Source organism: Rhinoraja longicauda, chromosome 4 (assembly GCF_053455715.1).
Source record: "Rhinoraja longicauda isolate Sanriku21f chromosome 4, sRhiLon1.1, whole genome shotgun sequence".
NCBI classification, from domain to species: Eukaryota; Metazoa; Chordata; class Chondrichthyes; order Rajiformes; family Arhynchobatidae; genus Rhinoraja; species Rhinoraja longicauda.
Window position 1 is genome coordinate 67,411,627 of NC_135956.1, and position 19,480 is coordinate 67,431,106.

The window sequence follows — 19,480 nt, forward strand, 5'->3', positions numbered from 1 at the left end:
GCCTGCCCAACCTTTCCCTAAAGCCCTTGAATCCTGGTGAAAACACCAAATCTTCTCTGCACACCTTCCAGCTTAATGGCAATTGGAGCAGGGTGACCAAGGCTGAACACAAATGTCCAAATGCGGCCTCACAAACATCTTGTAGACTGTAACATAATGTATCAACTTTAAAACTCAGTATCTTCAGTACTCCTGGATCCCTCTGTTCTACAAGACTCCATTCACTGTGAATGTCCTACCATCTTTAGACTTCCTAAAATGCAACATCTTGCACATTAAACTCCATTTGTCTTTCCTCAGCCCACTTGTCCAGCCGATCAAGATCCTGCTGTAATTTTTGATATCGATCTTCACTGTCTGCAATACCAACTATTTTGGTGTCATCTGCAAACTTACTAATTATGCCTTGTGCATTCTCATAAATATCATTCAGGGAAGTGGTCCCTTAGTCTATGCTCAATCTCACTGATATAGAGTAGGTTGATCAGATACGTTTTGGCTCATTCTACCAGTGAGAATACTGTGCTGTTGTGGGAACAGTTCCAGTTTCCCTGTGAAGATGGATAAGACTTCAGTGTAGCTTCATAGATTCCTGAAATGGCGGACACTCAAACCATAGTCTCTGAAGTTCTGCTGCAAAGCTTGCCACCAGCACCCCTGAGTCGTAAGTAACATTGACAAGGCTCTATTGTAAATTAAGTAAAAGTCTACTTTTCTTTCCTCAGCTATCCCACCAGACCTGGCCACATGGTTCTGCACACACTCAATCTCACCCTGCCGGCTTCCAAGGTGGTTGCCATCGTTGGACAATCGGGAACAGGTGAGTCCGAAAGTGGAAACAAGCCCTTCAGTCCAACCCGTCCATGCCAACAAGATGCCCTATTTCAACATGTAATTTGCCTGCATTTGACCTATATTCTCCAATATCCATATCCCTGTCGAAATGTGAAGCATTGCATGCAGTTCTGGTCACTTCAATACAGGAAGGATTTGGAAAGGGTGCAGAGGAGGTTTATCACAAATGATGCCTGGATTTGGGGGTATTATCTACAGGGAGAGGTTGGTCAGACTTGGATTGGTTTCTCTGGAACTCCAGAGGTTGAGGGGTGACCTGATAGAAGGATATAAAGTTATGAAAGGAAAAGATAGGGTAGACAGTCAGGGTTGTTTTCCCAGGATGGAAACATCACATACTAGAGGGCATAGGTTTAAGGTGAGAAGGACAAAGTTTAAAGGAGATATGTGGGGCAAGTTTATTTTACATAGAGGGTGGTGGATGCCTGTCAGTAGGGTGAGATGGTGGTGGAGGCAGATACAATAGTGGCATTCATGAGACTTTTGGAAAGGCACATGGATATGTAGGGAATGGGGTGTATGGATTTTGCCCTGGCATAAAGAATTGGTCGACATCATATTAGACTATTACCTGAAAAGTGGCCGATTAGGAGAAGGGGAGATGCAACGAGACCTGGGTGTCGTGGTACACCAGTCATTGAAAGTAGGCATGCAGGGGGTGCAGCAGGCAGTGAAGAAAGCGAATGGTATGTTGGCATTCATAGCGAGGGGATTTGAGTATAGGAGCAGGGAGGTTCTGCTGTAGTTGTACAGGGCATTGGTGAGACCACACCTGGAGTATTGCGTACAGTTTTGGTCTCCTAATCTGAGGAAAGACATTCTTGCCATAGAGAGAGTACAGAGAAGGTTCACCAGATTGATTCCTGGGATGGCAGGACTTTCATATGAAGAAAGACTGGATAGACTCGGTTTGTACTCGCTGGAATTTAGAAGATTGAGGGGGGAATCTTATAGAAACGTACAAAATTCTTAAGGGGTTGCACAGGCTAGATGCAGGAAGATTGTTCCAGATGTTGGGGAAGTCCAGAACAAGGGGTCACAGTTTAAGGATAAGGGGGAAGTCTTTTAGGACCGAGATGAGAAAGTTTTTTTTCACACAGAGAGTGGTGAATCTGTGGAATTCTCTGCCACAGAAGGTAGTTGAGGCCAGTTCATTGGCTATATTTAAGAGGGAGTTAGATGTGGCCCTTGTGGCTAAAGGGATCAGGGGGTATGGAGAGAAGGCAGGTACGGGATACTGAGTTGGATGATCAGCCATGATCATATTGAATGGCAGTGCAGGCTCGAAGGGCCGAATGGCCTACTCCTGCACCTATTTTCTATGTTTCAACACAGACATTGGGCCTGTTTCTGTGCTGTGCTATTCTATATCCTGTTAGATATCTTGTGTTTCAATGAGATCACTCTGCACTCCGCACTCTTCTAAACTCCAGCCAGTATTGGCCAGCCGATGCAACTTTTTTTACTCATCAACCCCTTCATGCCAGGAATTAACCCAGTGAACCTTATTGTATTGGTTTATTGTAGACATATGTGCTGAGATACATTGAGCTGTATGCTATCCAGTCAAATCATACCATACCAGAGCACAATCAAGCCATACAGAAGGGCATTGGGTAGTGCACAGAGAAAAATACCACAGTGCAGAATATTGTGTTACAGCGTTATGCCTTTACAGTTACAGAGAAAGTACATTAACAAAAAGAATGCAAGATCCGCAATGGGGTAGATTGGAAGATCAGGACTACACTCTAACTTATGGGAGGACTGCTCAATAGTCTAATAACAGCGGGGAAGAAGCTATTCCTGAATCTGGTGGTACATTTCTTTTATCACTGTTTGATCCTCAAAGAATTCTTGCAAATGCCTCAAACGTGACACCTGTGGAGATACAATGGAGTCCTGGTGCTGGAGGAACTCAGCAGGTCAGGCAGCATCTGTGCAAGGAAATGGATAGATGATGCTTTAGGTCGGGACCCTTCATCAGACTGACACTTCTGGAGCTGTTAATTGACAGTGATAATGCGGGACAGTGCAGGCTAGTTTATGATTTCGAGACGATGTTGAAGCCAGTGCAGGGTGGTTCCATATGGGATAATATTAGACAATGGGAACAGTTTGCGTGTCTGGTCGTGTTACATCCCCTACCATGTGGGCAGACCGGGACAGATTCAAGATTCAAGATTCAAGATTCAAGATAGCTTTATTTGTCATCCAATATTGGACGAAATTCAGTCACCCACAGTCCAACAATAAAAGCATTAAATAAGCATTAAAATTACACAACCCCAAAAAACTCCCAAAACACAGTCCAACAATAAAAGCATTAGATAGGCATTCAAATTACACAACCCCAAAACCCCCAAAACACAGCCCAACAATAAAAGCATTAAATATGCATTCAAATTACACAACCCCAAAACCCCCAAAAACACAGTCCAACAATAAAAGCATTAAATAGGCATTCAAATTACCCAACCCCAAAAACACACAAAAAAAGAAACATCCATCAAAGAAACATCCATCACAGTGAGTCTCCTCCAGTCCTCTCTCTCCTCACTGTGATGGAAGGCCACAATGTCTTTCCCTTCTCCTGCTGTCCTCGCCCGCAGTCAGGTTGTTGTGGTTGCAGGCATGAAGAGTCATGTAAAACCATCTAAAGTTAAGAATGTTTAATTGTCATATGTCCTGCAAACGAACAATGAAATTCTTGCAGCTGCACAACAGATATGTAAAAATAGTACTCTGTAAAACCCGTAATAAACAACAACAAAAAAGTTCAGTTTATATATTTTGCAGGAGGGAATTTTGTGCTACTGTACCCTGTATCTGGCTTCTCTCAAATAGGCACAGACACAAAATGAAACAGCCCGTCAATCAGTGATGAGTCATTCGAACAAGTCGGTTTACTGAGGCCTTAACAGTGCGCATTGACAATAAACAATAGGTGCAGGAGTAGGCCATTCGGCCCTTCGAGCCAGCACCGCCATTCAATGTGATCATGGCTGATTGAGAAACACTTTGAGAAACCTCAAAGTGTTTCAAAGATTCACAGTACCTAGAGCATTTTTTATTCTCATGACACCATGGTCACTTGTGGATTTGTAATAAGTCATCATTGATCAATGTCTCTGTAACCTTTCATCTTTGTCTTTCTCCAGAGTTATCTTTAACCTTGTGTTTCCAGTTATTTAGTAGACCACTCTCCTCATTGGTACTATAAATGTCAGTATCCCTCTATGGAGAATTGATGGGGTCAGATTCCTTAAAAAGCTGTCTGATAACTTCAGGGAGACTGGTAAACACAGTGACAAAGAGCTGATGTAGTCACATGATTGCAACGGATAAGAAGGAAGACAGAACTGCAAACAACTACCCATCACCCAATTGATCAGGAAGCCTGCTTTTCAATAGAATGTATTAGTTCTAGCTACTTTAATTAAGCTGTGCTGTGAAAGCTAAATACAAAACATCTATTTACTACCCTCCTAACATTTTTCCCATTATGCTCTCCCAGTCTGTGAACTCGAGGGTTAAACACATTAAAACACTTTTTTTGCTTATAATTTTTAAAATTTCCGAATTTATTTGTATTTCCACACACACACACACACACACACACACACACACACACACACACACACACACCCCATGACGGCCTCCAAAGCCAATTGTGGCGATGAATTCCACACGTTCGCCACCCTCTGACTAAAGAAATTCTTCCTCATCTCCTTTCTAAAGATATGTCCTTTTATTCTGAGGCTCTGGCCTCTGGTCCTAGACTCTCATTTGTGGAAACATCCCCTCCACATCCACTCTGTCCAGATCATTCACTGTTCAGTAGGTTTCAATGGCATTCCCCCCCCCCCCTCATCCTTCTAATCTCCAGTGAATACAGGACTAGTGCTGCCAAATGCTCTCACATGTCAACTCAAACATTCCTGGGATCATTCTGGTAAACCTCTGGATCCTCTCCAATGCCAGCGCATCCTTCCTCTGATAATGGGGCCCAAAACTGCTCACAATACTCGCAATACGACCTGACCATCGCCTTATAGAGCCTCATCATTACATCCCTGATTTTATATTCTAGTCCCTCAAAATAAATGCTAGCATTCTATCTGCATTCCTTACTAATTATTTGACTTGCAGGTTAACTTTTTGGGAATCCTGTACCAGCACTCCCACCTCCGATTTCTAAATTCTCTCCCCATTTAGAAAATAGTCTAAATAATATATTTATATATATTTATATAATATTCAGATACTCCCCGACTAACGATGCGTCGACTTATGATATTTTGACTTTACAATGGTGCAAACGCTGGGCAACGGCAGCGACCCCCCGTAGCTCGCTTCCCGTCACGTGATCAGGTGTATAAAATGCATTTCGACCAATGATATTTTCGGTTTGCGATGGGTTTATTGGAACATAACCCCATTGTAAGTTGAGGAGCACCTGTATTATATATAACAAATAAATTATCAAATAATAATAGTGCAAAGACTAATATAATGCCCCTAAGTCTATCTAGTTCAGAGCTTATTTAGAGGTTGTAGTGTTTAATGACCTGATAGTTGTAGGGAAGAAGCAGCTCCTGAACCTGGACATTACAGAGTGTGGCCAGAGTGGTGGGTCTTTGATGATGCTGGCTGCCTTTATGAGGCAGAGACTCCTATAGATTTGTTCGATGGAGGGGAGGGCAGTACCAATGATGAACCAGGAAATGTTCACCACTCAATGACAAACATGGTAAAGCTAGTCATGCTTGCAGGCTGTTGTTGTGACCCTGTATTACTGTTTACCCAGCAGATATCCTTTTCTCATCTCTGCTGGAGTTAGGAACAGTTGCACCAATCTTTGGAATGTAAATACAATGTTTCTTTTCTGGAAGAAAGTTATGAGATCTGCTGTTGAATTGATTTCTAATGTATGATTGAAATGATTTGAAGGGAAGTCAACAGTCACATCTCTGCTGGAGAGATTCTACGAGCCGTCCAGTGGCGTTATCACCTTGGATGGCCATGATCTCAGGAGCCTGGATCCACATTGGCTGCGCAGTCAAGTCATTGGATACATTAGCCAGGTCAGTACTCTTTCTCCGCCCCACTATTGTCCCCTCCCCTTCCTTTCCTTCTCCCTTGGCCCTTCCCTACTCTCCTTCCCTTTCCTCGTCTTGTTCTTCCTTCTCCAGTCTCTTTGCCCTCCTGCCTGACCTCCCCTCTTGTCTGACCTTCCCTGTCCAGGGAAGGCCTACTGCACAAGTTCTCCAATAGCCATACAGAGCTGATGAAAGCAGTGTCTCGACCCGAAAAGTCACCCATTCATTTTCTCTAGAGATGCTGCCTGTCCCGCCGAGTTACCCCAGCATTTTGTGTCTACCTTCGTTGAAAGCCCTTTGGCCCACCATGTCCTTGATGACTGTTGTACTTGCCCCTCTTGAAAGCATTTACCACAATGCTGCACAAGTTTCGATGCCTTGGCGATTCAGTACTATGCAGATACTCATTAAATGTTGGCCTCTGCCTCCACCATCTATCCAGGTAGTACACACCAGATTACAAACACTATTGGAAAATTTCAGTTTCTAAACCTCTCAGCTCTCGCCTTACACCAGTGCCCTCTTGTTCTATACATCCTAGCATGCGGGAGAAGATTCATACTATCTACCCTCCTTATGAATTTATACACCTATATCATACTCTTCCACTTCAGCAAAAGCAATCCCAGCTCATCAAGACTGACATAGAGTCATACAGCACAGAAAAAGGCCCTTCAGCCCAACTTGTCCATACCCCATCTATGTTAGTCCCATCTTCCAGTGTAGGCCCATATCTTCTAAACCTTTCCTAGCTATGTACCTGTCGAAATATCTATTAAATGTTCTTATAGTATCGGCCTCAACGACCTCCTCTGGCACCTCATTCCATATAACCATCACTCTTTGCGTAAAGAAGTTTCCCCTCAGGTTTCTATAAAACCTTTCACCTCTCACCTTTAATCTATGTCCTCTGGTTCTTGATTCCCCTACACTGGGTAAAAGATGCTGGCATTCACCCGATCTATTCCCTCATGATTTTATACACCTCTTTGAGATCACCATGCATCCTCTTGCACTCCAAAATGGAAAAAATACCTAGCCTGCCCAACCTTGCTATAGCTCAGGCCTCAAGTCTTGTAAACATCCTTGTAAATATTCTCTGCAGCCTTTCTAGCTTTCTAGCTATCCTTCGTATTGCAAGGTTACCAAATCTGAACACAACACTTCAAATGAAGCCTCATCAACATGTTGTACAACTATAACATAATGTTCCAACTTCTTTACTCAATAGCCTGACTGATGAAGGATAATGTACCAAAAGCTTTCTTGATCACCCTGTCTACCTGCAACACAGGAACTATGTACCTGCAGTCCTAGATCCCTCTACTCTACAACACTTCCCAGGTCCCCACCTTTCACTGTGAAGGTCCTGCCCACCTTCAGCAAAACATTTTGCATTTGTCAGGTTTTCCCTTGGGCTAATGTTCCATCTGCCACCTGTATGAATTGCCGGAGTCTTGACTGAGTGGTTGAGGCAGGTACTGTAACAGCCACTTGTATGAATTGCAGGAACCAGTGCTCTTCAGCGGCACCATCAAGGACAACATTCGATTTGCAAAGCTTGATGCTTCTGATGAGGAAGTGTACACTGCATGTCAACAAGCAAATGCAGACAGCTTCATCCGCAGCTTCCCTGATGGATACATGACCCTTGTGGGTACGTGTGACTGCACATTTACACTGCACGCAGGAGACATAGATTATATGGGAACATACACACGGCTACATAGCATGGATAACCAGGCACACGATTACACCACAAATAATCTGGCCCACACGGGAACACATCAAAGGAAATCAAACACGGGAATACGGCATGGATAATCAGACACAGAAACACTGAATGGAAAATCACACACGGGAACACACCACAATATTGAGACATGGGAACACAGCACAGATAATCAGGCACACACGAGAACACATCAAAGGAAATAAAACATGGGAAAATAGCACGGATAATCAGAGAATGGAATAGAGCATGGGTAATCAGACACGGGAACACACCACAGATAATCAGACAGACATGGGAACACATCAAAGGAAATTAAACATGGTAATAAAACATGGGTAATCGGACAGAAGGAGCATCTTTGAGGAGGGACTGAATCTTCATGTACTGCCAGGTTGGTCTCTGTGTCGTTAACAGCCTGTGTTTACTATTAGGAGAGCGGGGAGTGACTCTCTCCGGGGGCCAGAAGCAAAGGATCGCCATTGCCCGAGCCCTGATTAAAAACCCCAGCATTCTGGTGCTGGACGAAGCCACCAGTGCGCTGGATGCAGAGTCGGAGCGAGTGGTACAGGAGGCACTAGAAAACATACAGAAGGGTCGCACAGTGCTGGTCATTGCCCACAGGCTGAGTACCATCAAAGGGGCTGACATCATCTATGTCCTGGCCAATGGCCACATCAAGGAGGTCAGTTGAGCGGGGGCTATACCCATTGTTCCTCCCCACCCCAAGCTACCAACGAGCAAAGCAAAGGCAATGTCACACCCCGCTGAAATCTTGGGGCACCAATAAAGGTGACAGCTATCACCAGGGGAACTCACCAGGATCAAGTCCGTTAGTCCCCTGAAAGTGGTGTCACAGGCAGATATGGTGAAGAAGAAAGCTTTTGGCCCTTTGGTATTCATGTGTTGGGGGATTGACTATAGAAGTGGGGACTTATGTTACAGTCGTACAAGATGTCGGTGTGGCCGCACTTGGAGTATTATAGACACTGCTGTGGACAGTTTGAAGAAGGGTCTCGACCTGAATCGTCACATATCCATGTCATCCAGAGATGCCTAACCTGCTGAGTTATAGTGTCATTGAATAGTACAGCACGGAAACACGCCCTTCAGCCCAACATGCCCATGTTGACCAAGATGCTCCAACCAGGCTAGTCCTACCTCCCCATATTTGACCCATATCCCCTAATCATATTCTTGCTCAAATGTGTTTTACATGTTGTTATTGTTCCTGCCTCACTATCTCCTCCAGCAACTCATTCCATAACCCTTTGTGTGAAAAAAATACCCATTGGGTTCCTATTAAATCTTTCCCCTCTCACCTTAAACCTCGCTCTTAATTACCCTATCCTCAGTAAAAGACACTGTGCATTTACTCTATCTATTCCCTTCATGATCTTATCACCTCTCGTCCTGCTGCGCTGCAAGGAATAAAGTCATAACTTGTCCAACCTCTCCCTGAAGCTCAGACCCTCCCTCATCCTGGCAACATCCGCGTAAATTTTCTCTGCGCTCTTTCCAGCTTAATGGCATTTTTCTTATAGCAGTGACCAAAATTGAATACAATACTCCAAATGTAGCCTCACTAACATATTGTGCAACTATATCATAACATTCCAACTTTTATACCCAATACCTGACTGATGAAGGTTAATGTACCAAAAGCCTTCTTGACCACCCATCGATCTGCAATGCCACTTTCCAGGAACTATGTATCTGCACTCCTCGTTCCCTCTGCTCTTCAACATTCCCCAGTGCCTTGCAATTCACTGTGAATGCCCTGCCCTGATCTGACTTCAAAAAATGCGACCCTTGCTGTTCTCTGATGTAAACTGCAGTCGAGGGGGAACAGGACAGTTGCCCAGCTATGGGTTTGGGCACCACTCCTATGAGGATATGCAAAACAGGGTGTGTTTTGATCCTATGGGACTGATGCAATTATATGGACTTGACTATAGCTTCAGTATTCAAAAGTAGTTAATTCTGTGAGTTGGAGAAACAAGGAACAACAGATAATTTTTTACAAAAAAAAGAAACGCAGAGTGGTGGCTGTATGCAATGCCCTCCAGGGGAAGTGGTAAACGTAGACATGATAGTAATATTTAAGAGACATTTAGATAGCCACACAATCAGGAAGGGAATAATGAGAAATGAACTCTGTGCAGGCAGCTAGAATTAGTTTAGATTCACACCATGATTAACACATGCACTGTGGGCTGAAGGATCGGTTCCTATGTTGATCTATTTTACGTTCTATATACCCAAACAAAATGAATCATCAATTGCAAAAGGAGTGCATCCACATCATGTGACAATAGACAATAGGTGCAGGAGTAGGTCATTCGGCCCTTCGAGCCAGCACCACCATTCAATGTGATCATGGCTGATCATTCACAATTTCGTTCGGTGTAAAAAGCCGAGTGACAATAAAGTGTTGTTATGTTATGTTATGTTATCAGTACCCCGTTCCTGCCTTCTCCCCATACCCCCTGACTCCACTATCATTAAGAGCTCTATTTAGCTCTCTCTTAAAAGCATCCGGAGAATTGGCCACTGCCTTCTGAGGCAGAGAATTCCACAGATTTACATCTCTCTGACTGAAAATGTTCTTCCTCATCTTTGTTCTAAATGGTCTACCCCTTATTCTTAAACTGTGGCCCCTGGTTCTGGACTCCCCCAACATTGGGAACATGTTTCCTGCCTCTAATGTGCCCAATCCCTTAATAATCTTATATGTTTCAATAAGATCCCCTCTCATCCTTCTAAATTCCAGTGTATACAAGCCTAGTCGTTCCAGTCTTTCAACATATGACAGTCCCGCCATTCCGGGAATTAACCTAGTAAACCAATGCTGCACTCCCTCAGTAGCAAGAATGTCCATCCTCAAATTTGGAGACCAAAACTGCACACAGCATTCCAGTTGCAGTCTCACTAGGGCCCTATACAACTGCAGAAGGACCTCTTTGCTCCTATACTCAACTCCTTTTGTCATAAAGGCCAAAATGCTATTAGCTTTCTTCACTGCCTGCTGTACCTGCATGCTAACTTTAAGTAACTTATGAACAAGGACACCCAGATCTCTTTGTACTTCCCCATTTCCTAACTTGACACCATTCAGATAATAATCTGCCACTCTGTTCTTGCCACCAAAGTGGATAACCTCACATTTATCCCCATTAAACTGCATCTGCCCACTCACACAACCTGTCAAAGTCACCCTGCATCCTCATAGCATCCTCCTCACAGTTCACACTGCCACCCAGCTTTGTGTCATGCGCAAATTTGCTAATGTTACTTTTAATCCCTTCATCTAAGTCATTAATGTATATTGTAAATAGCTGCGTTCCCAGCACTGAGCCTTGCGGTACCCCACTATTCACTGCCTGCCATTCTGAAAGGGACCCGTTAATCCCTACTCTTTGTTTCCTGTCTGCCAACCAATTTTCTATTCATGTCAGTACCCTACCCCCAATACCATGTGCTCTAATCTCGCTCGAAGGTCTCCTATGTGGGACCTTATCAAAGGCTTTCTGAAAGTCCAGATACACTACGTCCACTGGCTCTCCTTTGTCCATTTTCCTAGTTACATCCTCAAAAAAGTCCAGAAGATTAGTCAAGCATGATTTCCCCTTCGTAAATCCATGCTGACTCGGAACGATCCTGTTACTGCTATCCAATGTTCTGCAATTTCTTCTTTTATAATTGACTCCAGCATCTTCCCCACCACTGATGTCAGGCTAACTGGTCTATAATTTCCTGTTTTCTCTCTCCCTCCTTTCTTAAAAAGTGGGATACTATTAGGTACCATCCAATCCACAGGAACTGATCCTGAATCTATAAAGCATAGGAAAATGATCACCAATGCGTCCACGATTTCTAGAGCCACTTCCTTAAGAACCCTGGGATGCAGACCATCAGGCCCTGGGGATTTATCAGCCTTCAGTCCCATCAGTGTACCCAACACCATTTCCTGCTTAATGTGAATTTCCTTCAGTTCCTCCGTTACCCTAGGACATCTGTCCACAAGTACATCTGGGAGATTGTTTGTGTCTTCCTTAGTGAACACAGATCCAAAATACCTGCTCAACTTGTCTGTCATCTCCTTGTTCCCCATAATAAATTCACCTGCTTCCGTCTTCAAAGGACCCACATTTGTCTCAACATGCTGAGTAAAATGTTGTTTTGCCTGCCATCCATAGTTAATACACAAAAAGACACAAAGTACTGGAGTAACTCAGTAGGCAGTACTGGAGAACATGGGTAGGCAATGTTTCTTCAGAAGGGTCCCAACCTGAAGCGTCTCCAATCCATGTTCTCTAGAGATATCAGCCAACCTGCTAGGTTACTCCATGTTACCCTATACCTCCTCCTTCGGCTCTGTCCAGTGACTCCAATAGTCATTTCAGGTTAGGCAGAGGTTCACTTACACCTTGAACCTCATCTACTGTATCCATTGTTCAAGGTGTGGACTCTTATGTGTCAGAGATACCAAACGTAGACTGGGCGATCACTTAGCTGAACACCTTCGCTCACTCCGCCGGGGCCTAACTGATCTCCCGGTTGCCAAATACTCTAATTCCCCTTCCCATTGCCACAGTGACCTTCCGTCCTGGGCCTCCTCTGTTGTCAGAATGAGGCCAAAATGCAAATTGGAGGAACAGCACCTCATATTTTGCTTGGGCAGCTTATAACCCAGCAGTAGAAGTTTTGATTTCTCAAACTTCAAGTAACTCTTGCATCCCCTCTTTCTCTCCGTCTCAGCCCCACCACAGTCAATGTCGTCCTCGTGTTTCATTGCCTGTAACTCATTTTCACCTTGCCCACAGTCTACAGTAGCCTGTTTCCTTTATCATCGTTACTTTTGTGCATATCTTTCATTCATTTGTTCTATATCTCTCTCTGTAACACTATCTATATCTCTTGTTTCCCGTTCCCATGACTCTCATTCTGAAGACAGGTCTCGAAACGTCACCTATTCCTTTTCTCCTGAGATGCTGTCTGACCCACTGAGATACTGCATATTTTTGTGTCTATCTTCGGTTTAAATCAGTATCTACATTTCCTTCCTACACAGGGTACTCCAGCGCTTTATTTCTATTTCGATAAGTTGCTTGAGACTGCTGGCAATGAGCAGATTTGATTAATTGAAAGATACTGCATGGAAGCAGATCGTTCGCCAACTGATCACTCGAACACTGATCATCCGTTCACACTTGTTCTATGTTCTTACACTTTCTTGTCCACCCCCTACACGCTAGGGGCAATTTACCAAAACCAATTAACCTACAAACCCGCACGTCTTTGAACGTGGGAAGAAACCGGAGCATCTGGAGGAAACCCTCACAGTCACAGAAACCCTCACAGAGAGAACATGCAAACTCCACACAGACAGTACCTGAGGTCGGGATCAAACCCGGGTCTCTGGCACTGTGAGGTAGCTTCTCGAGCAGCTGCACCACTGTACCAGACGTTGCAGCAACATGGGAGTGCATGCGTGGACTTTACTTGGTTGTGTCTTGTTGCCACAGGTGGGGACACATGCTGAGCTGTTGAAGAAAGGAGGGCTCTACACAGAACTGGTCCGCAGACAGACCAGCAATGAAACCGGCGCCTGAGGAAGAGGCAGGCAGGCCAAGGACCGCGCTATGGATTCCAGTAATTTATTCCCACTGGACGATTCATTCAGAGATAAGATGTAAGGAAGCTATGCTCCAATGACACGCCCTCCCAACCGGTCAGTCTGACAACACAATATCCACACAGAATCCAGCAGGGTGCGTCGGATGTGCCCTCACACTCTCATCCATTGACATGGAAACTCTGCACACTAAGTTCTATGGCTGTCAAGCCCGGCCTTTGCATATTCAGCGCCTGGTGAGCTGTGGAACTACTGGGTAGAGGATGTCATGTAGAAGCGCTGGTAAGTGCAGGTCTGCCAGTGTATGACACTTGGACACAGTAGCAGCAGAAACATGTGTGTGATGGTGGAGGGTGGAAATAGCCCCCTGAAGCTGTTAACATTACATGGATGAGTTGTAGATTTATATGAATCCTGGTTTATGTTTAACTTTCTTCATAAATTGAACTTGCATCAAGCGAGCTCTGATTGTGTTTCACTGCCTGCACCAGAGTGCAATTAAAATGGATGCGCTTCTGTACTCTGTCACTCACAGCAATGTGGGAACACATATGCACTGGCAAACAACTCGGTCATAGAGTCATACAGCAGGGAAATGGGCCCTTCATGCCATCTTGCCTATGCTGATCAAGAGTGTTTTAGTGTCATATGTTCCGAAATGGAACAATGAAATTCTTACTTGCAGCATCGCAACACAGTATTGAGCAGGCACCATAATGAACAACAAAAAGAAGATTAATATATAAAAACAAGATAGTGCAAAGACAAAAATAATGTCCCCATGTGCCAAGTGTAATCAAGGCAGTTTGTAGTTCGAAGTCAGTTAGCGTTTATAGTATTCAATAGCCTAATGGGTGTTGGGAATAAGCTGCCCCTGAACTTGGACGGTACAATTTTCAACCTCCTTGACCTTCTTCCCAATGCCCCATCTAAGCTAATTCCATTTGCCTGAACTTTGCCCATATCCCTCTAAATATTTCCTATCCATGTAACTGTCCAAATGCCTTTTAAATATTTTTATTGTACCTGCCTCACTACCTCTGACTGCTTGTTCCACACATCCACCACCTTCTGAGTGAAAAGGTTGCCCCTCAGGTTACTATCAAATCTTTCCCCTCACAAACACATGTCCCCTGTCTTTTGATTCCCCTACCCTGGATAAAATACTCTGTGCATGCACCCCATCTATTTCCATCCTGACTATTAGAATAGCTCTCAGCCTCCTGCCCTCCAAGGAATAAAATCCTAGCCTTCCCAACCTCTCCCTACAGTTCAGGCTCTCGAATCCTGGCCACCTGCTTGCAAATATTCCCACATATCTTTCAGTATCCAGATGATTGAACAAAATTGGACACAATGTGCTGGACTAACTCAACGGGTCAGACAGCATGTCTGGAGAAAATGGATAGGTGACATTTCGGGTCGGGTCCTTTTTCAGACGGGTCAAGTTCTTTGTTATGTGCAGAAGTCTGGTGAGGTACAATTACAATGAAAAGTCGTACTTGCAGCAAGCAACATCACAGGCACACAGATTCAGAGAACACACCGAATCTATACATAAATCTATCTATCTATATAATCTTGTGAATATATATATATATACGTATGTATATCACAATGTGATTTTGCCAAAACGGTAAACCGTGGCGCTACAATTTTTACAGCGCCTTAATCACCACTCTCCCGGCTGGTGAGAAATGATATTTTCATTTAATTTGGTCGTATATTTTTTAAGTTAGAGGTTTTAAAGTTAAAACATTTTATTTCTAACTGATTTCTTCAAGGTCTTCAGCGTGTGACGTCACAATGCCCCTGTGAGATGAGCTCGCGCTGCCCCCCCCCCCCCTCCCCCACAACTCATGCAGATATATGTATAACATGTGGACCTGCAGCCACAACGGTAAACCACAGCGCCACAATGGTAGCGCCACCTTAATCACAACTGTCCTCGTGACTATTTCTAACACGTTTTACTTAAATTGGTCGAATATCTTTTAAGTTACAGACATTTTAAACTTTAAAACTCTCATTTCTAAACACATTTTTTCCACGTGCTGTGCGTCTGACGTCACCACGCACGGCCTCTCCTCACTCGCACAAACAAGATGGACGCCGTTAGCGGAGTCGCCCGCCCGCAATCACCGCCCACACTCTCCCACACCCGGGGGACACTCCCGAGCAGGAGGGAGATGGTCGGACTGATGGTCCGCTCATCCGTCCATTCAACCCACGCCACGACGTCCTCGAGTCCCCCCTCCCGCCCGGGCTCAGCATCGTTACCGCACACAGGCCGCAGCGCAGCAGGCAGCCGTCTTCTTCTCCTTCAGCGGCCGCTTCCACCGATGGCGGCGTCGAGGAGGGCCGCTGCCACCAACGGCCCGTCGCGACTTCACAAAGATGGCGGCCTCCTCACGCTCCGCCATGTTGTGCGCGCCTCCCGCAGCGCCTCTCTCCCCTTGCTTCTCTCCCCTCCCGACGCTCCCAGATCGGCCGCTGCCCGACTCGAGTAGTCCCACCTCCACCGCCCGCCTCGAGTAGTCCGGAGCTCCCTCCTCCTCCCTGCACGTTCGGTAAGTGTCTTTCGCCGCCAACGGCTCCACGGAGGGGAGTGGACGTGGGGGCCGAGTTGGTGGAGGGAAGGGTGGGGGTAGGAGGGGGGTGATGGTGGGGGGGAGGAGAGAGTGGGGAAAGGGGGGTGAGAGTGAGGGTAGGTGAGGAGAGAGTGGGGCGAAGGGGAGAGTGGGACTGGGGAGGGGGGGACAGCGGGGGTGTGGGGGTGGTTGGGGGAAAAGGAGCGGGGGTGTGGGGAAGGGGAACAGTGGGGGTCAGGGAAGAGTGGGGGAGGGAAAGGGGAAGAAGGTGGGTGGGGGTAGGGGACAGTGAGTGAAAGGGGAGGAGGAGGAGGGAGGGGGTGAGGGAGGAGAGTGGGGGGAAGGAGGGTGGTGGTGGGGGGAAGAGAGTGGGGGTGGGGGGGAAGGGGGACAGTGAGAATGGGGGGGGGCGTGAGTGGATGGGTGGGTGGGGTTGAAGGTGGGGGAGGAGAGGGGTGGAGGAGAGGGGGATAGGGAGAGAGTGGGGCTGCGGGAGGCGAGAATGGGGGAGGGGAGGGTGTGGGTGAAGGTGGGGGAGGGGAGGGGAGGGTGGGGAGGAGAGAGGGGGGATGGGGGAGAGTGAGAGTGGGGCTGGGGGAGGAGAGGGGTCGGGGGAGTGGAGGAGAGATTGGCGGGGAGAGGGAGCGTGGGGGAGGTGAGAATGAGGGGGAGGGGGAGGGTGGGAGGAGCAGAGAGTGGGACGGGGAGAGGGACTGTGGGGTGGTGTTGGTGGGGGGGGGAAGAGGGTGAAGGGGGGACAGTGACGGTCAAGGAAGTGTGGGGGGGAGGGGACAGTGAGTGAAAGGGGGAGGAGAGAGGGGAAGGGGGGTGGTGTTGGTGGGAAGAGAGTGGGGGTGGTGGTGGGCGAAGAGAGTGGGGGTGGTGGTGGGCGAAGAGAGTGGGGGTGGTGGTGGGGGGAAGAGAGTGGGGGTGATGGTGGGGGGAAGAGAGTGGGGGGTGGGGGGTAGAGAGTGGGGGTGGGTAGGAAGGGGATGGTGGGGGGGAAGGGGGACAGTGGGGGTGGGGAAGAGGGGATAGTGGGGGTGCGGGGCACAGTGAGAATGGGGGTGGGGCGAGTGGGTGGAGGGTGGGGGTAAGAAGGGGTGAGGGTGGGGGAGGAGAGAAGCGGGGGAGTGTGAAAGTGGGGCTGGAGGAGGAGAGAGTGGTGGAAAGGGGTGTGGAGGGGAAGGGTGGGGGAGAGGGGTTGGAGGAGGAGAGAATGAGGGGGTGGGGGGAGGAGAAAGTGGGGGAAAGGGGGGTGGTGGGGAAAGAGGGGTGGGGAGAGTGCGAGTGGGGGTCGGAGGGAAAGTGGGACTGGGGAGGAGGGCAGCGTGCAGGTGGGGAGGGGGAGGGTTGGGGGGAAGGGGACAGCAGGGGAGGGGGTGATGGTGGGGGGATGAGAGAGTGGTGGTGGGGGGGAACGGGGACAGTGGGGGGAAGGGGGACAGTGGGGGTCAGAGGAAAGTGAGGGAGGTTGGGAGGAGCAGAGAATGGGGGTGGGTGGGAGAGTGGGACTGGGGAGGGGAACAGCTGGGGGGAAGGGGATGGTGGTGAGGGGCGGAGAAAGTGGGGCTGGGAGGGAGGGAAGGGGGGAAGGGGGGAAGGTGGGCGGGGGGAAAGGGACAGTGAGAGTGAAAGGAGGGGGAGGGTGGGGGAGGAGAGAGGGGGTGTGTGAGGAAGGGGGTTGGTGGTGGGGGGTAGGGGGAAAGCGCGACTGTGGGGGTCAGGAGAGAGTGGGGGTGGAGAAGAGGGGAGAGGGGGTGGGAGGGAGGGGGACAGTGAGAATGCGGGTGGGGGGAGTGGGTGGAGGGGATGGGGATGAGGGTGGGGGAGGAGGGGTGGAGGAGAGGGGGTGGGGGAGAGAGAGTGGGGCTGGGGAGAGAGAGTTGGGTTGGCGGCGGTAGAGGGTCCAACAAGATGGCCGTCCCCGCTGATCTCAGCAGGAGAAATGGGGCCGAGGTCAGTGCCTTCTCCCTGTCCACTCTCTCCCACCATCGCCCCGGGAGACGCTCCCTGCCCGGTAACGGTCCATGCCATCTCTAGCGTTCCCCGCCACAGATCGCAGCCGAGCTGCAGGAGACGCTTCCCAGGGCCCTCCCCATCTAGCAATGGCTCCATGGTTGGGCCAAGGGGGGGAGGGAGGGGATGGGGGGAAGAAGGGTAGAGAGGGAGGGGAGAGGGGTGGGGGGGAAGGGGGGGTGCTGGCGGGGATGGGGGAGTGGTGAAGGTGATGGGGAGGGGAGGGGAGGGTGGGAGAGGATTTAGAGGGGGAGGGATGGTGGAAGGGGTGAAGGGGTAGGGGAAGGATGAGGGTGAGGGGTGGAGGGGGAGCTGCACCAATACAGGAGAGGTTTCGACCCAACTTGGTCCAGTTATATCTAAATTCTACAGGAGAGTGGAAAGAAAAGACACCAAAAAGCTAGACATTAGTGCAAAACAGCTGGTAGCGCTGCTGCCTCACAGCGCTGGAAACTTGGGTTCAATCCCGACCTCGGGTCGTCTCTGTGTGGAGTTTGCACCTTCTCCCTGTGGCTGCGTGCATTTCCTCCAGATGGTCTAGTTTCCTCCCACATTCCAAAGACGTGCAGGGCAAAGAAATTGCATGTATTTAAAAAGTGTAAGGTCCACAATGAGACAGGTTGGGAGATCAGGACGACACGCTACCTTATGGAAGGACTGTTCAGTAGTCCGATAACAACGGGGAAGTAGCTGTCCTTCAGTCTAGTGGTACATGTTTTCAAGCTTCCGTACCCGCTGCCTGATGGGAGAAGGGGGAAGAAAGAATGACGGGGGTGCACAAGTCATAGATTATGTTGGATGCTTTTCCAAGGCAGTGTGAACCATAAATGGTCAAAGTCTGGTCTGTGTGATGGATTGGGCGAAATCCACAACAGTTTCTTGCAGTCTTGGGCAGCGCTGTGCCCAACATGGATTGAACCCATTTCTTCCTTTCCCCTTACCACCTATCCCCTTCCTCATATTCCTCTGACTACATTTTGTGCCACTTCTATCCTTTCTCACACATTTTGTCTTTCTTCCAATCAACCCCTCCTCTTACATATCCACCCATCACTCGCTAGACTTTGTCATGCCCCCCCCCCCCCCCCCACCCTCTCTTCCATCTTTTTATCCATTCTCCCTCGAGAATAAGTCTGAAGAACAATCCCAAGCTGGAATATCACCGATCCATGTTCTCCAGAGATGCTGCCTGACCCCCTGAGCTACTCCAGCACATTGTGTCCTTTTTTGTAAACCAGCATCTGCAGATCTTTGTCTTTACTTCCTCCGGCAGATTGTTCCATCTACCCAGCACCGTTTGTGAAATGGTTATCCCCCAGGTTCATATTATATCTTTCCCCTCTCACCATAAACTTATTCCCTCTAGTCTTTTTATTCCACCACACTTGGAAAAAGATGGTACACATTCACCCTTTCGATTCCCCTGATGATGTTATACATTCATCATACATTTTACCACTTCCCACTTTTCTGAGTTAACTTCCATCAGCCATTCCTTTACCCATTCTCCAAGTCAATATAAAACCTTTTCGAACCTTAGACA

General features: G+C 47.6%; 1 protein-coding gene across 1 annotated transcript in view; it reads left to right on the forward strand.

Moving 5' to 3' along the window:
• LOC144593179 (mitochondrial potassium channel ATP-binding subunit-like) overlaps nucleotides 1–13,826 on the forward strand; it is a 49,458-nt gene extending 35,632 nt beyond the window's left edge. Inside the window, 5 exon segments of the mRNA XM_078398664.1 lie at nucleotides 726–820; nucleotides 5,809–5,942; nucleotides 7,467–7,614; nucleotides 8,124–8,374; nucleotides 13,218–13,826. Coding sequence (XP_078254790.1) covers nucleotides 726–820; nucleotides 5,809–5,942; nucleotides 7,467–7,614; nucleotides 8,124–8,374; nucleotides 13,218–13,304 — 715 coding nt within the window. The 3' untranslated portion in view covers nucleotides 13,305–13,826.
• Nucleotides 13,827–19,480: the final 5,654 nt, after the last annotated feature.